Source organism: Nematostella vectensis, chromosome 15, assembly GCF_932526225.1.
Source record: "Nematostella vectensis chromosome 15, jaNemVect1.1, whole genome shotgun sequence".
NCBI lineage: Eukaryota > Metazoa > Cnidaria > Anthozoa > Actiniaria > Edwardsiidae > Nematostella > Nematostella vectensis.
The window spans coordinates 3,022,622-3,040,203 of record NC_064048.1 but is presented as its reverse complement, the minus strand read 5'-3'; the positions used below and the strand labels follow the sequence as shown (position 1 = coordinate 3,040,203).

The window sequence follows — 17,582 nt, the reverse complement described above, 5'->3', positions numbered from 1 at the left end:
CGTCGTCACTTATTTTGAAACACTGCTGAAAACACTGAAAACACTGCTGAAACAAGGCAATTGCTTTTGGTTCTTCTTCGATGCCATATAGCATGTCCGGGGTCGTTAAACTCTTCTTGAACCAAAATTTATTTTCTAGCCAGTTGAATAATCTTTGTTTATAGCCATCCTTGTTTTCAAACAAAGACAAATTAACAATTTCTTTGCAAGTTGAAGCTGTAATTCGAACCACCTTTCCTGGAACCATACTGACGAATGTCTTTGCTTTTCTGTCCCGGGTACTTGACAGCATTTAGGATCTGGCACACTGATTAGCAGATCTTTTAATGCAGAACTGATATTATTTTCGAATTGATCAATTAATGTAGTATACACTGCAATGTCGTCTTTCTCTAACATAAAATCTGAATATGAATAGTGGAAGACAGTTTCCCACATGGACGTTTGACCCTTTCAATGGTTATAAGAGGATAGATTTGAAACAAAATTATTTACACCATCAAAATTAACACGCTGATGGTATTTTGCAGGCCGTGGGTCGAATTGATACATTCCTTGATTCTTACTTCTCTTTGTGGATGTTGATGTATACTTTGTCTGTGGTAAAGGCTTTGGATTCCGTGCCCTCTTTTTACCTTTGTTCCACTGGCAATCTTTTGAAGTGGATGGTGCAACTGCATCATATCCATGCTTTCCCAGATAATCGCTGATAAACAGCAATAGGGCAGACACATGGCAACATCTACCAAGTTCATTTGCTTTACAACTGCAAGAACAATACTTCACAAAACCACTGAGTTTGCTTAATGATACAGATGTTTTCAAAGGCAAGTCAGCTTTCATAGAATGGTGAACGTGTGCTCTAACAAAATATGTACTTTCATTTGTAGTGTCTTGAACATTCTCCACAAAACCACTTGTGACAAGACTTCTTCCTTTCCTTAACGGTTTCTCTGTCACTGAATCTTCGATATTCATCTCTCTCTCTTCTTCATCATTAGCGCACAGCTGTGCAACAGATTCGACCAGATAATGGTAAATGTGTCCATAGTTAAGCATTGCTGGTATGTTCATTGAAGGGAATGTTTTCCAACCAGTATCTGGAAAATTAGCTAGCTTGTCAACATCACGCGATGAAGATGATAAATTAATGGTTTTACTTTGTTTTTCTGCTTTAATTCTGTGCCATTTTCCACCATCGACTTTCGGATCAATTTTTAGGCCTAGGCCTATGCACTGGCTGACACGCTCTTACAAATCGGCCATTTTTCCTCCTTTTTTCTGTCCATGGCACTCCAACCAACGTTTTTATTCAAAAAAATTACAATCGGTAATGTCTCTTGGAAGTGTTGCCCCAGGAACATCGTCTTCTGTTAATGATACCAGCTGATAATTCTGAGTATGCATAATTCAAACCTTCCCGCTACTGTACTTCCCGCTGAAAACACGCCACCACGAACTTTTTGTGTTTGTCCGCAAAGCAATCCCATAATTCCTGGCGCGAAAATGTGTGACGTAACACGGCTAAAGCGCTATTCCATAGCAATTGATCCGAATCAAACCACCTCCTTTTTTCTGTCCATGGCACTCCAACCAACGTTTTTATTCAAAAAAATTACAATCGGTAATGTCTCTTGGAAGTGTTGCCCCAGGAACATCGTCTTCTGTTAATGATACCAGCTGATAATTCTGAGTATGCATAATTCAAACCTTCCCGCTACTGTACTTCCCGCTGAAAACACGCCACCACGAACTTTTTGTGTTTGTCCGCAAAGCAATCCCATAATTCCTTGCGCGAAAATGTGTGACGTAACACGGCTAAAGCGCTATTCCATAGCAATTGATCCGAATCAAACCAAACTCATACAGATGAAGGGTTTAGTAAGATCTTTCATCCACGTTAATTAGATTGAGATCGCACGAATTTCCAGGAAGAAATTAACAGAATACCACTCGTGACAATTGGCTTTAATTCTTTCTCTATCGAGAAAGAATCCCTAACACATACTATCACAATCTTGTCTAAATCCCTTTACAGCAACGAGACGTCGAATTCGCCTGCTGAAAAGACAACACTCTCTCAGAATTCGCCTGGTGGAAAGACAAAGGTGATTGTAACCGAGTCAAAGGAGAAAAAGACAAAAGGGAAAAAAACAAGTGAAACTGAAATCAAAGATAAAGAATCCGCGCCACAAAATCGCCCTCTCATTGCCATCGTAGAGACTCCATGATCAGGAATCTGAAAGGAAAGAAAATGTCGAAACGGTACAACGTTACGGTGAAATCTTTTAGTGGAGCTAAAGCTGGCGATATGGCGCATTACATCAAACCTACGCTTGAAGACAAACCTGAGCAAATCATTATTCATGCCGGTACTAATAATATGAAACAATCCGCTCCTCGCGAAGTTGCCGAAAAGATTGTAGACATTGGGAGACAGATATCAAAGGATGCTCCCAACACTATCTCGTCGATTATTCACCGCTCTGACAGCGCAGGAAACCTGAATAATAAGATAGACGAAACAAACAAAGTTATGGCCAAGTTTGCAAAGCAAAATGGTTGGGGTTTCATAGATAATCAAAAGATTGGTCTCCAGTATTTGGACAACAGCGGTCCTCACCTCAACAGCAATGGAACTACTGCCTTAGCTCAAACTATTATCAAGAATATTAGGCATCAACAATAGATTATTTGTGGGGTGGGAGATGAGCGACATGACCATTCAACCTTAGTAATTGCTCTGACTCTAATCCAATCATTATTAATAATAAGCCCGATTCATTCATGCCTAATATAAGAGGCTTTAAAATGGCCTGTATCAATATTACTAGCCTGGCTAAGCACATTGATCAATTAAGAATTATCATGAATGATAAAATACCCGACGTCCTGGCTTTTAACGAGACGCGGCTTGACTGTTCCATCCCCAGCTCAGCCGTCCATATTGACGGTTATGATATTTTAAGATGTGACAGAAAACGTGATGGTGGGGGTGTTGCCCTTTATTTTCGCAATACCGTAAACTACATTAATCATAACGACTTAATTGACGGTCTTGAGGCCATATGTGTAGATATATGTAAGCCGAATAGCAAACCTTTTACCATTATTACATGCTACAGACCGCCTGATTCGTCAACAAACTTTGTTCCTCGCAACCCTGATTCTCATTTTTTCAATACATTTGAGGACCTTCTTGCTAAAATTGATAAGAATAATAGAGATATTTTCATTTTGGGTGACCTAAATTGTAATTTTCGCGCTCAGCATCCAGATCTTAACACAAAACAACTAACATTTATTTGTGAGATCTACCAATTAGACCAACTAATTGATCAATTTGACCATGTTACTCAAACTTCTAAATCTTTGATTGATGTTATTTTATGTAACAAAAAGCAAAGAATTGTAGCAGCTGGGGTCTCCAGTATATCATTTAATTATCATTCCTTAATTTTTGCTGTCCGCAAAATTGCTGTACCAACCCAAAGAAAGCATAATAATATAGAATATAGAGACATGAAAAACTTCAATGCTGCACTGTTCAGGGATGATATCGAAAATATTGATTGGGAGCTAGTTAAATCTAAAAGTAACCCTAATGAAATGTGGGCTATTTGGAAACGCCTGTTCCTTTCTATTGCTGAAAAGCATGCTCCACTTAAAAAGAAGCACGCGCGCAACCACTCATCTCCCTGGATAACAGGGGAATTAAAGGAGCAGATTATTAGTAAAAATAGACTTAAGGCTATCGCAGGACAAACAAATAACCCTACCTATTGGCTCGCCTTCCATAAAGCCCGCAACTCCCTGAACATTGCAGTCAGAAAGGCAAAAGCCACCTATTATCATGAACAAATTAATGCAAACGTCGGTAACAATCGGGAAATCTGGCGTATTATCAATGTTATGAACCGGAATTCCTCTAAACCCATAGTCACTGGGCTAAAAGCTCACAACAAGGTTATCCACGATCCCGGTAAAATAGCAGAGGTCTTTAATGAACATTTCACCACCATTGGCGCAAGATTATCGGCAGATCTTCCCGACTGCCCGGCTTCATTTGATGATTTTATGGAACCTAAAAAAGACTCAATTTTTGATTTTCGTGAAATAACTAAGGATTCAGTAACTCGGCTGATTTCCTCTCTCTTCCACGGGGCTTGACAAAATTTCCGGCAGGCTACTGAAAGAAGCCAATAACGCCGTGTCAGATTCCCTCTGTAGCATTTTCAACTGCTCCATTGCCTCTGGTGTCTTTCCTGATGAGTGGAAATTAGCCCGAGTCTCTCCTATATACAAAAAGGACGAGAAAAATGATGCCTGTAACTACAGGCCTATCTCAGTTCTTCCTATTGTCGCGAAAATATTTGAGAGACTAGTTTTTGAGCAACTCTATGACTACCTATCTAAGAATAATTTGGTTTCAAACTGCCAGTCTGGTTTCCGCCCTCACCATTCAACTGTCACTGCCCTTCTTGATGCATTACAGGATTGGGCCTCAAATATTGATAAAGGGAACTTGAATTCTGTTATTTTCCTGGATCTTACTAAAGCCTTTGATACTGTCGACCATAACATTGTGCTGAAAAAGCTATCGCATTACGGGCTAAGTAATGCAACAATCAAATGGTTTGATTCATACATCAACAATCGCAAGCAAATGAGCAGTGTCAACGGCTCGTTATCGGGATCCAGGGAACTGACGTGTGGGGTGCCATAGAGCTCGATCCTTGGGCCACTCCTATTCATTATTTATATAAACGATCTCCATCGTTATTACCAGTGAGTCCTATGAAGTGAGATCCGTTGAAATCCTGGATCGTCTTGGATGGGACAACCTTGCCATAAGACGATTCAATCATGAGATGATTCTCATGTTTAAAATAATGAACGGTCTAACACCGCAGTACCTCGGGTCACGTTTTGACACACCAGCAAACACCTGCGATTATGACCTGAGTGATAAAGATACTAAAATCATCCTCCCCTTACCTAAAACCCAGTTTTCAAGGAAAAACTTAAATTATAGATGTGCTGCGGGATGGAACAGTCTTCCGATGGAATTAAGAAACGCTCAGAGCCTTCCCAATTTTAAGAAGGGTCTGTGCTCTCTCCCTCCCCTTATATAGTACTATATAAAACATTTGTATTAATCCATTTGATTTTATAAAATATTATAAAAATATTTTTATTTGTTAATTTAATGTAACTACAGGTCTGTACTATATGTTCTGTACTTGCAATGTAACACGGCTTTCTTGTAAAACAATGTATCAAAGTATATTTGTAAGCGTTGAACGAAATGTCTTGTCTAAATAAAGATATATGTATGTATGTATCCGAATCAAAACAAACTCATACAGATGCAAGGTCTTGGTTAGATCTCTCATCCACGTCAATTAGATTGAGATCGCACCAATTTCCAGGAAATAATTAACAGAATACCACTGGTGACCACTGGTGATACATTAAAGCAAGCCAGGCCAAGCGGGCTCCACTAGAGTCATTGAGTCATTAGAAATTTTATTTGATTATTTGCCGAGAGGTTCTCGTTTTTGAAATTTCAAAGCAAAGCTTGATCACTTCGATAAGACTTTTTCGTCGTTTTATATGTATCTAACCCCCAACAAAGTGGGGGGGGGAGGGGGTGAAGGAACAAATTTGAGAGGAATGCTTTACGGGCACACAATAGTTTATGTATTTCCTCATACCTTTCTTAGTATTTTACCATAAAACGAGCAAACTGCAATTATTTTCTAAGTTTGTTTTTTTGTTGCAGGAAAGCTGTTATTACGATGTCATTTAGGGTGTTGGACCCCCAAAACGAATAGCAAAAACGACAAAAAGGTCGTGAAGAGAAGCCACTGGCACTGCTTCTTGTGCTCCGCCAACTTCGAACGGCCGAATCTGGTTCTTTACCATATAAGGACGGCACATAGTCGGACGGACGTCGGGAACGATGACAAGAAAAAGCGGCATCCAATAATCAAAAAGGCTTCTTCATCAGCCACCCTCCAATGCGAATTCTGTAAAAAGTCATACCCAAATAGGCCAGCCCTATTGAGGCACCAAAGGGAGCAACACGAACAAAAAAGAGGGGAGTCGGGGATGAACCCTACCAAGTTCTTGTATGGTGCATATGTCGATATTAAACGGGGCTTATTTCTTGTGAGAAAAAAATTCACGGGAGTTCAAGCCCCCGTGCACTGCCAACATTCTACCGGTGCCAGTCACGACTCAGTGACAACGTCCTGTGAAGTGACAGACTGCATGGCGGCAGCAAAGGTTGCTCTGCACAGTGGTCATCCGGCCTTTGAATGTATACACTTAATGAGCCTTCAGTATAGCAGCCCGTATGACGAGCCGGAGCCCCTGCAGGTCAACAAGCTCGACGAGCTATGTGGCGAAAAGCTAAAATGGTTCAGACAAAGCCGGAGAAAAGAATGCCTCAAATTGTTGTACCATTTCAGAGAGAATCGCCTGCAAATTCTTCGCGGTTCCTATACTTGTCCGTGTGGGATGGGGCGGTACACTACTGGAGCCGCTTCGGTCGCACTGTTGTCACCTATGACACTAGGCTAAACACCTGGTCATGCAGATGCTGTCGTTCTGGCATTGGGTGTCTACACAAGTACATCGGGAAATGGTATGTGTACCAATCAACACCCGATTTGCTGAAGAATGATGATAAGACCGAGGAAGTCGAAGGTGTAGGAGGTTGTGGTGACGATGATGTTGGTGATGACGATAGTGAAGACGATACAAAGGACAGCGAGTTATCAGACAATGATGGCAGTGATGATGAAGATGCCAAGCCTCACTACTCCCCTACCAGTGCAGACCTCGAGCGGCTGTTGGATTATATCCAAGTACATAAGAAGATTCCGCAGCCACTCCACGCCGACCTGCTCATCGACGAAGATGGCCGTCTGCCAAGATCCTTCAGTCCATCTGAAGATTGTGCTCTGCCTGTTGCGCTCCGCTCTTGGAAGCTAAAGAGATCACCCATAAGGCCAAGATAATCACTTTAAAGAGTGTTACTACAGGTATGCATATTCCCTTTGAATAACGTATCTACTTTCAAGAATACATTCCAATCACTGACTACTATGTTTGGTTCAGTCACTTTAGCATATTTCCGTTCGCTCTATTTAACAATTAGACTACAAGTTCGAATTTTCTAGGAGTCATAGTCAACGAGGCGCGTACCATTTGACTCGTAGAAAACGTTTTAGTATAAATGTTTTAGTATAAATCCACTCACATACTACCTTCAAATAAATGACAATTTTAATAATTCTCAGTTATAAATAACAGAAACAACGAAAACAATAATTTACAAAATCAAAACCGCGCGCTTGCTTGAAAGGGCGTGTTTTCTAGTGCGTGCGCGAGCGCATGCAACCGAGGTTTGCAGCGTGCGCAGATAAACGCAGATATGGCTCAATAGATAGTAAGTACGGGAGCCAATCAAATTGGAGATTCGTGATAGTATGCGAGTTGATTTATACTGAAATAAAATATTACAGAAATGCTATTTCTTTATAGGGCACGGTCAGGGAGCGCTTATTTCAAAGACGTGCGCTAACTCGAATATACTTGTATTTACCTGTAAAACATAATTTTAAAAATTAATCTGTGTTTGTGCTTTAAGGAGTGAAAACCTTCTACAAGACCTGTGGCAGCTGTGGGATGTTCTACAGATACCAGGACTGTCATATACTGACCGGGATACCTGTGTCAGGAAGTAGACCGCTGTAAATAGTGTAGGCTCAGGTGACTCACATGTTCTGAGGCGAACGGCCTGTCAAGTTGTTGTTGGTTTATTATGGAAAGTTCGAGTGCTAATTAAAGGATAACCAAGGTTATTATACGTGGCGACGAGAGAAAAACCGAAAATAAGTCAAGAAGAAGGCGCTAGTGGTAAATTGGGACCGAAGAAACCCGACGAAGGATCGAAAATCCGGTGAGTTTGTTCCATGAAATATGGCGACCGCAGCGTTGTATGGCAACCTCTTTGCTTTTGATGAGACCGAACACAATTGGACGGAGTTAATAGAAATATACGAACATTATTTTGTGTGCCAACGTAGGCCCAAAAGCGTACCACATAATCAAAAGTTTGTGTTTACCGGAGAAACCGGCGGACAAAACATTTGAGTTTATCACAAAGGCAGTGAAACATCACTTTAAACCGAAGCTTTCCGAAGCGAGCGCGAGTCTTTACTTTAACTCGAGAATTAGGAGAAGTAATAAAAGTGTCATGATGTATGTTGCGGAACTCAGGAGATTAGCAGTTCCATGTAATTTCGGAGGATTTCTTAACCGAGCCCTAAAGGACAGACTTATCCCTGGCATAAATGATGCAGAAATCCAACAGAAAATCTTATCCACACCAGATGGAGATCTAACATTCGATAAGGCTTTGCAGATCGCAGAGGCATATGAATTGGCACGCCGCAATGTTAGAGAAATGCAGAAAAGTGTTGCACAAGAGGAGCCCTCAGTAAACCAAGTGCACTACTCCCAAAACTATGAAAACAAAAGGGGGCAGGTTAAGGGGTCCCAAAAGACACCCATGTCAGGAGACAAATCAGGGGGAGAATGTTACAGATGTGGAAATTCCCATGACCCACAATCATGCTGGTTTAAAGATCAGAATTGCTACAAATGTGGGAAGAAAGGCCATGCAAAAAGTGCATGCCGGTCCGGGGCTACCATTACCCATGTTGAAGAAGAAGTTTTCAGTGAAGATGAAGATAGTGAAGGGGGTCCAGAGGGAATGTATCACATTAGGAACCCAGGAAATAAAGTTCCACCAATCACTGTACACCTAGAAGTAGACGGGAGGCCAATTGAGTTTGAAATAGACACAGGGTCACCCTATACCTTAATTTCGGAAGAAACCGCCAAAACTCTGCCAAGTTTCCACAAAATGAAGTCATCTGAGTTAGACCCTACTTCTTTTACAGGACACAAATTGAAAGTCCTGGGAACTATTGAGACTGTTGTCAGTTACCATGGCAACTCATGCACCACCCCAGTTGTCGTTACAAATCACAAGAGGGTTAATCTTGCCGGGAGGGATGTAGTAGAGCAGCTTAGCGTGCTAAGTGTAAACCACCTCAAGGAAACCCTGACCCTAGAGACTGTGCTTGAAAGGCACCCAGATATTTTTAGGGACGAATTGGGGAAAATGAAAGGCACGCAAGCTAAGATTGTTGTTGACCCCAGCGCAAAGCCACTTTTCTACAAACCGCGCTCACTCCCATTTGCTATGAAAAGCAAGGTAATTGCAGAGATTGACCGACTCGTGGAACAGGATGTGATAGAGCCTATCCGACATTCAGACTGGGCAGCGCCGGTAGTCCCAGTACTGAAACCTAACGGTGAGATTAGACTGTGTGGGGACTATAAGGTCACTGTTAACAAGGTTTCCAAGGTCGAGCAGTACCCAATACCCACCTTGGAGGAGTTGACTGCTCAAATAGCAGGAGGAACTATCTATCATAAGCTTGATCTCTCTCATGCATATTCTCAGGTTGAACTTGACCCAGATAGCAGGAAGTTCACAACCATCAACACGGTGAAGGGTATGTTCCAGTATATATTGTCAGTAGATTCAAGAGAGTCTCCAAGTGACATCAGACAACCTACTGTACTTTGAACACTCTTTAGCTGTTTATCTCATCCATTTAGGGTAGGAAATTGACTTTTTGGTGATTGACACATTTTGTTGTTCAATAGGCATTTATGTATCAAAACAGCCAAGTTTTGTTTGTTAGCCAAGCCTGTACATTAACAATGATTTCCCCATTCAAAATTGAGACTTAAGGAGAATGTCGAAACTGTAACGTCCGTGACGTAACATCCGTGACAAACTTTGGCTTCATGTGGTCTTCGAAGGTTACAGTACACTGATGTTTTTATATCCATAATTGTGTATCTCTAGTACCAATAACTTACCAGCAGGAAGGATATTTTTATTCTTCCATTATTTTTTCAATTAAAGTAAAAATATGAACAAAATGTCACGGACGTTACGTAACGTCCATGACAAAAATTGGAATCTCAATATTTATTGGAATCATTTTGATAAAATATTAATTGATACACAAATTGTTTGAAGTAAAGTATTTATAGCCATGTTTTTGTTTTTGGCTGAAAACATTTTTCGAGCATGATGTTATTGCTTGAAATGTTCAATGTGGCAAGTTGTTTTCTTGATGAATAAAGTACACCTATGTACTAAGTGCCCCCCCCCCCCCCCTGAGTACAGCGTTGTTCACATCAGCAAAAATTTTTTTTACAAACTTTAATATGTATATAATGCACTAGAGAAAATAATTCACTCTAAATCACAATGTGAAAATTATTGATTTTAACACTTCTCAAGTGGAATTGCCCATATACGTCAGCGTGCCTAATTCGTAATAGACTTAGTTGGACACTTCTAACCAGAAGAGCACCTACCGACGTCTATAAATCCGAAAGAGAGCATACGAGAAAATGGAGGTATGTTACGAAAATTGTCCGGTGATTTGAAGCGTTTAGTTAATGATAGTTTAATGTGATTTTGTTCTACCTTTTGGAAAGATTAGTGAGGTAAACATCAAATTTAAGAAACATTCAGGAAACGAGTTTGTTTGTGTTGTTGGTGTTGCGCCTGAAATGTACATTTGTCGTATCGGGCGTTTACAATTAAGTGTGCCACGTGCGTGCGATCCAGTGAACACCATTATCCAAGAATTGAATATTCCGTGTGTTTTGTGTTGACCTAATAGAATAATCAACATCCCGATGCTGTAGTTCCCCTGGACGAAAAAAAGCCAACTGGCATCTTTGAGAAGGATGAAAAGTTGGCATTTTATCAAGGGAAACACTTGGTATACGTCACCAATTTTACAGTGGCTGTTAGTGGAAAATTTGAAAGGCACAGCATATCCGGCTTTATTTTCACAATCACGAGCAAAGGAAAGGAGTGGGGAGTGCTGCCGTTAGATATAATTTATTACAGGGAAAACATTTTGATGCGATATTAGGTGAGTTGCATTCGGCAAGCGCTAATGGCTGGTTTTCATATAGTCGTCCCAGCCGGGCGGGGTGCATCAGTGGCATTACTAAAAAGAGGAACCGGTGAAACCAATATATTTCGTTTTGTTATAGGGGTAGGGATGTCATACTAGGATCACCATTTATTTCCTTTCTAATCTGCACAAAACGCAAGGATATTAAGAATACCGTAGACCCAAGCGGTAATCGTCCCGTCAAAATCGCTCACGCTAGCGTCGGATAAAAGCAAATGCCAAGAAACTATATATCAATGTAAAGCTTAAAGTTCATATAACCCTTCATTTTAAGCAATTTGTTTAAAAATATAGATAGAAAGGTTCAAGATTCCGAAACCAGATTTAAAATTGGTTGATTTTTGATTTTTTTACAGAGATTTGAACATTTTCTTGGCCGCGCAAAAGAAGGTTGGGCTGTGACGTGGATCGAGGGTATTGTTTTACGTTTTGGCGGGAAAATGAAAAGCAATGCGCGCGCGCCACAAACAACAGGGTTCCCTTCGACCACCAAAACAAACTCGTGCTGGGGGTGGCAAAAAAAAGTACATTTATTTAAATTTGTTTACGAAAATGTCGGACCGCGATAGTTCAGATTTTGAGGATGAAGAGGAAGTGGAATACCAGCTTAACGATCCCCCAGATTTTTTGTTTTCGTCGGTGGTACAGCCTTACGCAGACGAGCCCTTGGCCAGTAAGGAATGGTTGTCAGAGTACAACAAACACCAACTAAGGGACGAGGAGATGAAGCGAAAGCTGGGAAAACGAATCGACATAAGTAAACGGCACTGTATGGTCTAACCGAGGGCATAAAGAAGGCAAAAATGTTTGATTACCTTTTACAACATTTATAAGCAAAAAGAACCCAAGACGGATAAACAAGCCAAAGCGTAATATTATAAATAACATATATACAACATATATAACATAGTAAATAACATATAAGTTAGTCAGAATAAATTCACACCTCTTCGTTCATTTTCCGGAGGTTTCTCGTTACGAAAACGAATCTCCGGGATTGCACCATCGACGAGTGTCTTTTTACCGGGCATTGAAAAGTAGCTGAAGAACAAGTCTATTTTAAAATGGTCGCTACACACCCGTGTGGGTGTCCCAGGACTCCAGGCACGATGCTTTCCTTCCGCGGAAATAAAGTTAACCCACTTTTTCTTACGTCCGGGCTCCTTATCGCCCGGTAATTAAAGAAAGTTACACCGTCTTGGCTTATTTTTCCGCAACCCCCCACAGAGCACTGATAAACCATTTGACAGCACTTTTATGAAACTTTTCAAAGGAAACATGTAACCACATCATTCTCGCTCGGCAACAAAACAACAAGAGTAGCGGATGGAAATGGGAACATAACATACCGCGCGCGCGCATCTCATTTTCGCGCGCTTTTTTAATTGACATCTCGATCTACGCCACAAAGTGCTCGTCCCGGGCTTTCCATTTCACAGCCTTTTTTCTGAAGGTTGACTAAAATACCACAATATTGCAGATTTGAGCTATTCGAACGCGAACGCGCGTTTTATAGGGTCCATACGAGCCACATACCATTTGGAGGATTAAAATATAAAGAATTGACAAAATTTGACAATTCTGAAAGGTTATACGGACTTTAATGATTGTACTTTTCTCTTACGATAATCATTTTTTATACGCGCTTAATTTTGATTGCTTTTGCTTTTTAAACATGCGAATTATTTATACACACCAAAAGCGTGTAACCTCCTGGGATCTGCCTTATATCTTTCGTCATGTACTGAACTGACAAACCGTGTCTACATGGAATAATTTTGCTTCTTTGGCTACAACGCGCTAATTATGTCCGTAGCAAAAAAAGCTATTGATTATCCTCGGCACAGTGTGACAGACTGCGGTTAGAAGTGTACCTTTAACTCACATATTTAGATTAAGATGGGGTGAAATTTGATTGCGAGATATCGGGGATTGAAGTTGTGTAAACATTACAGGCATAGTGACAGTAATGACAGACGAAGAGCAAATAGCGCCGCGTAAGGCAACCAATCACATTGCACGCTCTACACGCAGCGGGAAAACTCTTAGTTAAATGCTAGTCGTGCAAGTGAAGGAAGATGCCTAGTTGGAAGCGAGCTTGCACGGAAGAAAAGAGCGCGCAAAAATTAAAAAGACCGCGAATGGAGACAACTCTATGTTTTGGGCTTTCTTCCTCGCTTACCCTTCTTCGAAGGAAGCCAAGGATTCTTACTTAATCTTGGCGTAGTTTACAACTATGCAAAATTTAGAGTAAACGCCTATAAAGTTGCTTAACTCATTGAAAATTCTACCATCGCCAGCTTTTTCGGACCACTAAAATCCAAAGATTTCGTGAAACGTGGTCGTGCCTGGAAATTCAATAATCTTGAATTTGTAGATAAATTTAAAAAAACGAAATGAAACAAAACAACGAAACCATTAGTGACCAAGGTTTGAAATGGAATATCATTAAAATGAAAATTTTCTATCAAACTCAAGATCTATAAAGATCTTTAGGGTTTTTTCACCAGGGTTCATAAATTCAAACAACACGGTTTCCACCAAGGTCTTGTGAGACGCAGCTCATTTAAGTCATTCACGAGTGGGCATCAATCCTTTATTCACGAGGTCAATGTGATGTTATATTTCTGGACAAATGCCCCCTTGCTGTAGAAAAAATAGGCCCGTAACATGCATGTAGCTATTGCAGCAAGTATTTACAACTGTGATGTTATCATATATCTCTAGCTTACTTCTTAGTATAATCATACTATGAAAAGTATTGATGAATGGTAGACTCCCAAGGATTAAAAAAAAATCAATGGGGAGGACTCGATCCCGTGGCCTTATGCAACTTACGGACTCAGATCACTGACCTAAACTACTTAGCCCCGAAGCCAACAGCATAAAATATGTATTTTAAAAATAATCTTATTAATGTGTGTATTTAGCTGTTCGAAAAGACACATCGAATTCCAGTTGCTTTTTCTTTCACAAGGATGAAATACCTGCTACAATTGATCACATAACTGTTGTACAATATGTATTTTGCATAATAATATAAAAATTGCAAAATCATCATTCGATAAGTAAATTTGCGGGGGCATGTTTTTGTACGAAATATGTTTGAACCTACAGATAACCTCAATAAAGCTTTGCAACTTGATTTAAAGTCAAAAGGAATAGGATACGGGCGATAAAATCTCAGCTTAAAATACTCGAAATGACCAAATAAGAGCGTGTTTACATAAGCTCGTGTGTTTCGGCACGTATTGCAAACCCTTTATAAATCAATAACTTGAGGTAAAGTTTTAACAACCCTAAAAACAACAGTATTATTTTCGCGTATTTCGGCCCCTAATTAAAAAACAAAAAAACTCCTTATAGAAAAATAATCCATGGGTATGGGTGGGATACTCAATTATATTACGAATCTTAGTATGTGCAGTTTTTTGTTATTACAAAAAATCTGACGCATGCACTTAATTTCTAGCTCGACACAGTCGCTAAGGTGAACCGTATCCTTAAGAACACAACAAAATTTTGCAACAGTTTCCTTTATGAACAACAATTGTATATTAATATTACAATAATTGTATATTTAGTTATTCATAAATGAATTATTTATACATTATTACAGATAGACCATTTAAATATTACATATAAATTACTTATAAACTTTACTTAATTTTATTTAACTACCTCATTGCTTTTCTTTGTTCAAAAATGGGCAAGTAACACTGCAAAAAACTGATTTATCGGTATATGTATTAATTCATGAAATTTCTTCGGTGTGGTTGGTCGTAATATTCAAACTTTATGCTGTTTTACAACCTTTCATTATATAAAAAGGCAATTTTAATCGAGTTCTGCGTGGTCAGCGGTAATCAAGCCTATCGGACGTGTTCAATTCTGTTCCGATTCAAATGTGATTTTGCCATCTTTTCACTATGGCAATGGCTCTCCAACTACCCATAACTATTCTTGCCATCGTACTTAATGTACTGGACAGCTCAGTCAGCGAGGTTTGTTCGTCTGAGGCGCCATTCGCGATACCCGGAGTTCAAGGTAACTTGGAATTTAAAGCCAGTTCATTCAAAGTCAATCAGCCAAGAAGCTCTGCATTTGCATTCATTAATTCACTGTCAAGGCAGCGTCACGGCCGAATGCTTGGCCCTGTTTTGAACGATTCTACGTCGCCTCGCATTTCATTGATCCTTATAATTATGGCAAATGACTGTTCAACGATGAACCCGGGCCCCGTTAAAGATCCTTGTGGCATCTGTCAAAAGCCAACTAGATCGAACCAAAGAGCGATTCAGTGTGACGAGTGCGACATGTGGTATCATACGAAGTGTATTGCCATGACGGCTCAATCTTATGACAGATTGGGTAGTGACTCCCAGCTTGCGTGGCTGTGCAATAAATGCCTTTTCCCAAACTTCTCGACGACGTTCCTGTTAAACGAAATGGATCTTTGTCACGAAAACCGCTTTGAAAGTCTCTCATCTGATTCAACAATAAGCAGCGACCCGGGATCACCTTTGTTTACGTCTAGCCCTTCAAGATTCCATGATCCCCAAGGGAACCGAGTTAAGATAACACGGAGAAAGTTAAAGATCCTCTCTCTTAACTGTAACGGGCTAAAAAGCCCGGCCAAAAAGTCGCAGTTTCAATCTCTTGTCGCACTGCATGACCCGGACGTTATTCTCGGCTGCGAATCAAAGATAAACGCTATTATTCCCACTTATTCAATCTTTCCTGAAAATTATGAAGTATATCGGAGAGATAGGACGGCTTCCGGTGGAGGTGTTTTTATAGCTGTTCGCAACGATCTGACTGCAGTGGAAGAACGGGGTCTCGACGTCAATGGGGCCGAAATGATAACAGCATCTATCCATCTCGCAAAGCGGAAGAAACTTTTTCTAACTAGTTTCTATCACCCCCCAACCGACCAGGAGGGACTCGGTCTGTTAGACGACTACTTATGCAAACTGTTCACCAAATACCAGCAGTGCCCTAATGCAATCATAGGGGGTGACTTTAACTGCTCGGGTATTGAATGGTCAAGCGGCGAGGCTGTACTCACTCCACCTGTTCACAGCTGGGACCTCGCCCTTATTGCGTTGGCGGAAAAATATGGATTATCACAGCATGTTAAGTCTCCAACTCGATATGATAGCTTCTTGGACCTTGCATTCTCGTCTAAACCTGGCCTTGTTAATGCATGTCATGTTACGTCGGGTCTAAGTGATCACAGCGCGGTTTTATTTGAAGTTGACCTTGCTCCAAAATACATCCCCAAGCCCCCACGTAAGATTTATCTTTACCATAAAGCGGACATAGCTGCGTTAAAAGAACACATCGCATCCTTCCATAGGGACTATGCTGCATCGCACATGGAAAGATCCGTGGAGGAAAATTGGAATGCTATCTCAACTTGCATTAGTGATGCTATGGAGAGGTTTATTCCATCCAAGACTTCGAAAACAAAGCGACTCCTCCCCTGGATAGGCGCGCCCATCAAAAAATTGATGCGCAAACGCGACCGCGCCTTCAAAAAGTCCAAACGGACTGGGAAGGAAAAAGACCATGTGAACTACAAACGCCTAAGGAACATTGTAAGCAACAGCATCAAGGAATCACACAATAACTACGTGAGCGAGATTATGAAGGGGATTGACCTTGAATCTGATGAACCTAGGCCGAACGGAGTCAAGGGGGCGTGGTCATATCTGAAACTCTTACGCTCAGAGTCACTAGGGATACCCACTCTATTCTGGGAGGGACGGGTTTGCGCGAATGACAAATGTAAAGCTGAGGCGCTAAGGGCACAGTATGACAGTGTATTCACGCAGGAAGATAATCTTAATGTTCCCACTCTCGGCGCGTCCCCTCACCAAGACATCAAAGACATCTCCTTCTCTGTTAACGGCGTTAGAGTACAACTCGATAACATCCGTGTAGACAAGGCGTGTGGCCCAGATGCCGTCCCAGCCAGAGTCCTGAAGGAGGCTGCAACAGAACTTGCACCTATCCTTACATTACTGTTCGAGCAGTCGATGAAGGATGGCGTACTCCCTACTGTGTGGAAGGACGCGAACATATCAGCCATTTATAAGAAGGGTCTAAAGATCTGACCCACAGAACTATCGCCCAGTATCTTTAACATCCTTGGTCTCCAAACTGATGGAACACATTGTCTCAAAACACATAATGTGTCACCTGTCCGCAAACAACATCATTACTCAGCTACAGCATGGTTTCCTGAAAGGCCTCTCTTGCTCCACCCAACTAATATCTGTTATTCATGATTGGTCGTCGGTCCTGAACGACCATGGGCAAGTTGACGTGGTATTTCTTGATTTCGCCAAGGCGTTCGATTCAGTCCCTCACGAACGCCTACTGATCAAGGCCGAGTTCTATGGAATCAGAGGAAGACTCTTACTGTGGTTAAGGCACTTTCTTACCAACAGAAGACAGCGAGTGGTCGTGAACGGGGCCTCTTCT

The 17,582-nt window shown here is 40.9% G+C and overlaps 3 protein-coding genes across 3 annotated transcripts in view; 1 reads left to right on the top strand and 2 right to left on the bottom strand.

Moving 5' to 3' along the window:
- Positions 1-17,582, bottom strand: part of LOC5510814 (phospholipase A2 A2-actitoxin-Cgg2a) — a 74,329-nt gene that overhangs the window by 35,366 nt on the left and 21,381 nt on the right. The gene's annotated exons all lie outside the window — the stretch shown is intronic.
- LOC125560736 lies at positions 341-1,490 on the bottom strand. Its single transcript, XM_048723064.1, has 2 exons — positions 1,433-1,490; positions 341-1,250 (listed from the first exon to the last, which is right to left on the bottom strand). The coding sequence occupies exons 1-2, from the start codon at positions 1,488-1,490 to the stop codon at positions 454-456; spliced, it is 855 nt and encodes a 284-aa protein (XP_048579021.1). The 3' UTR covers positions 341-453.
- Positions 15,023-17,212, top strand: LOC125560735. The gene has a single exon (XM_048723063.1). The coding sequence runs from the start codon at positions 15,023-15,025 to the stop codon at positions 17,210-17,212; it is 2,190 nt and encodes a 729-aa protein (XP_048579020.1).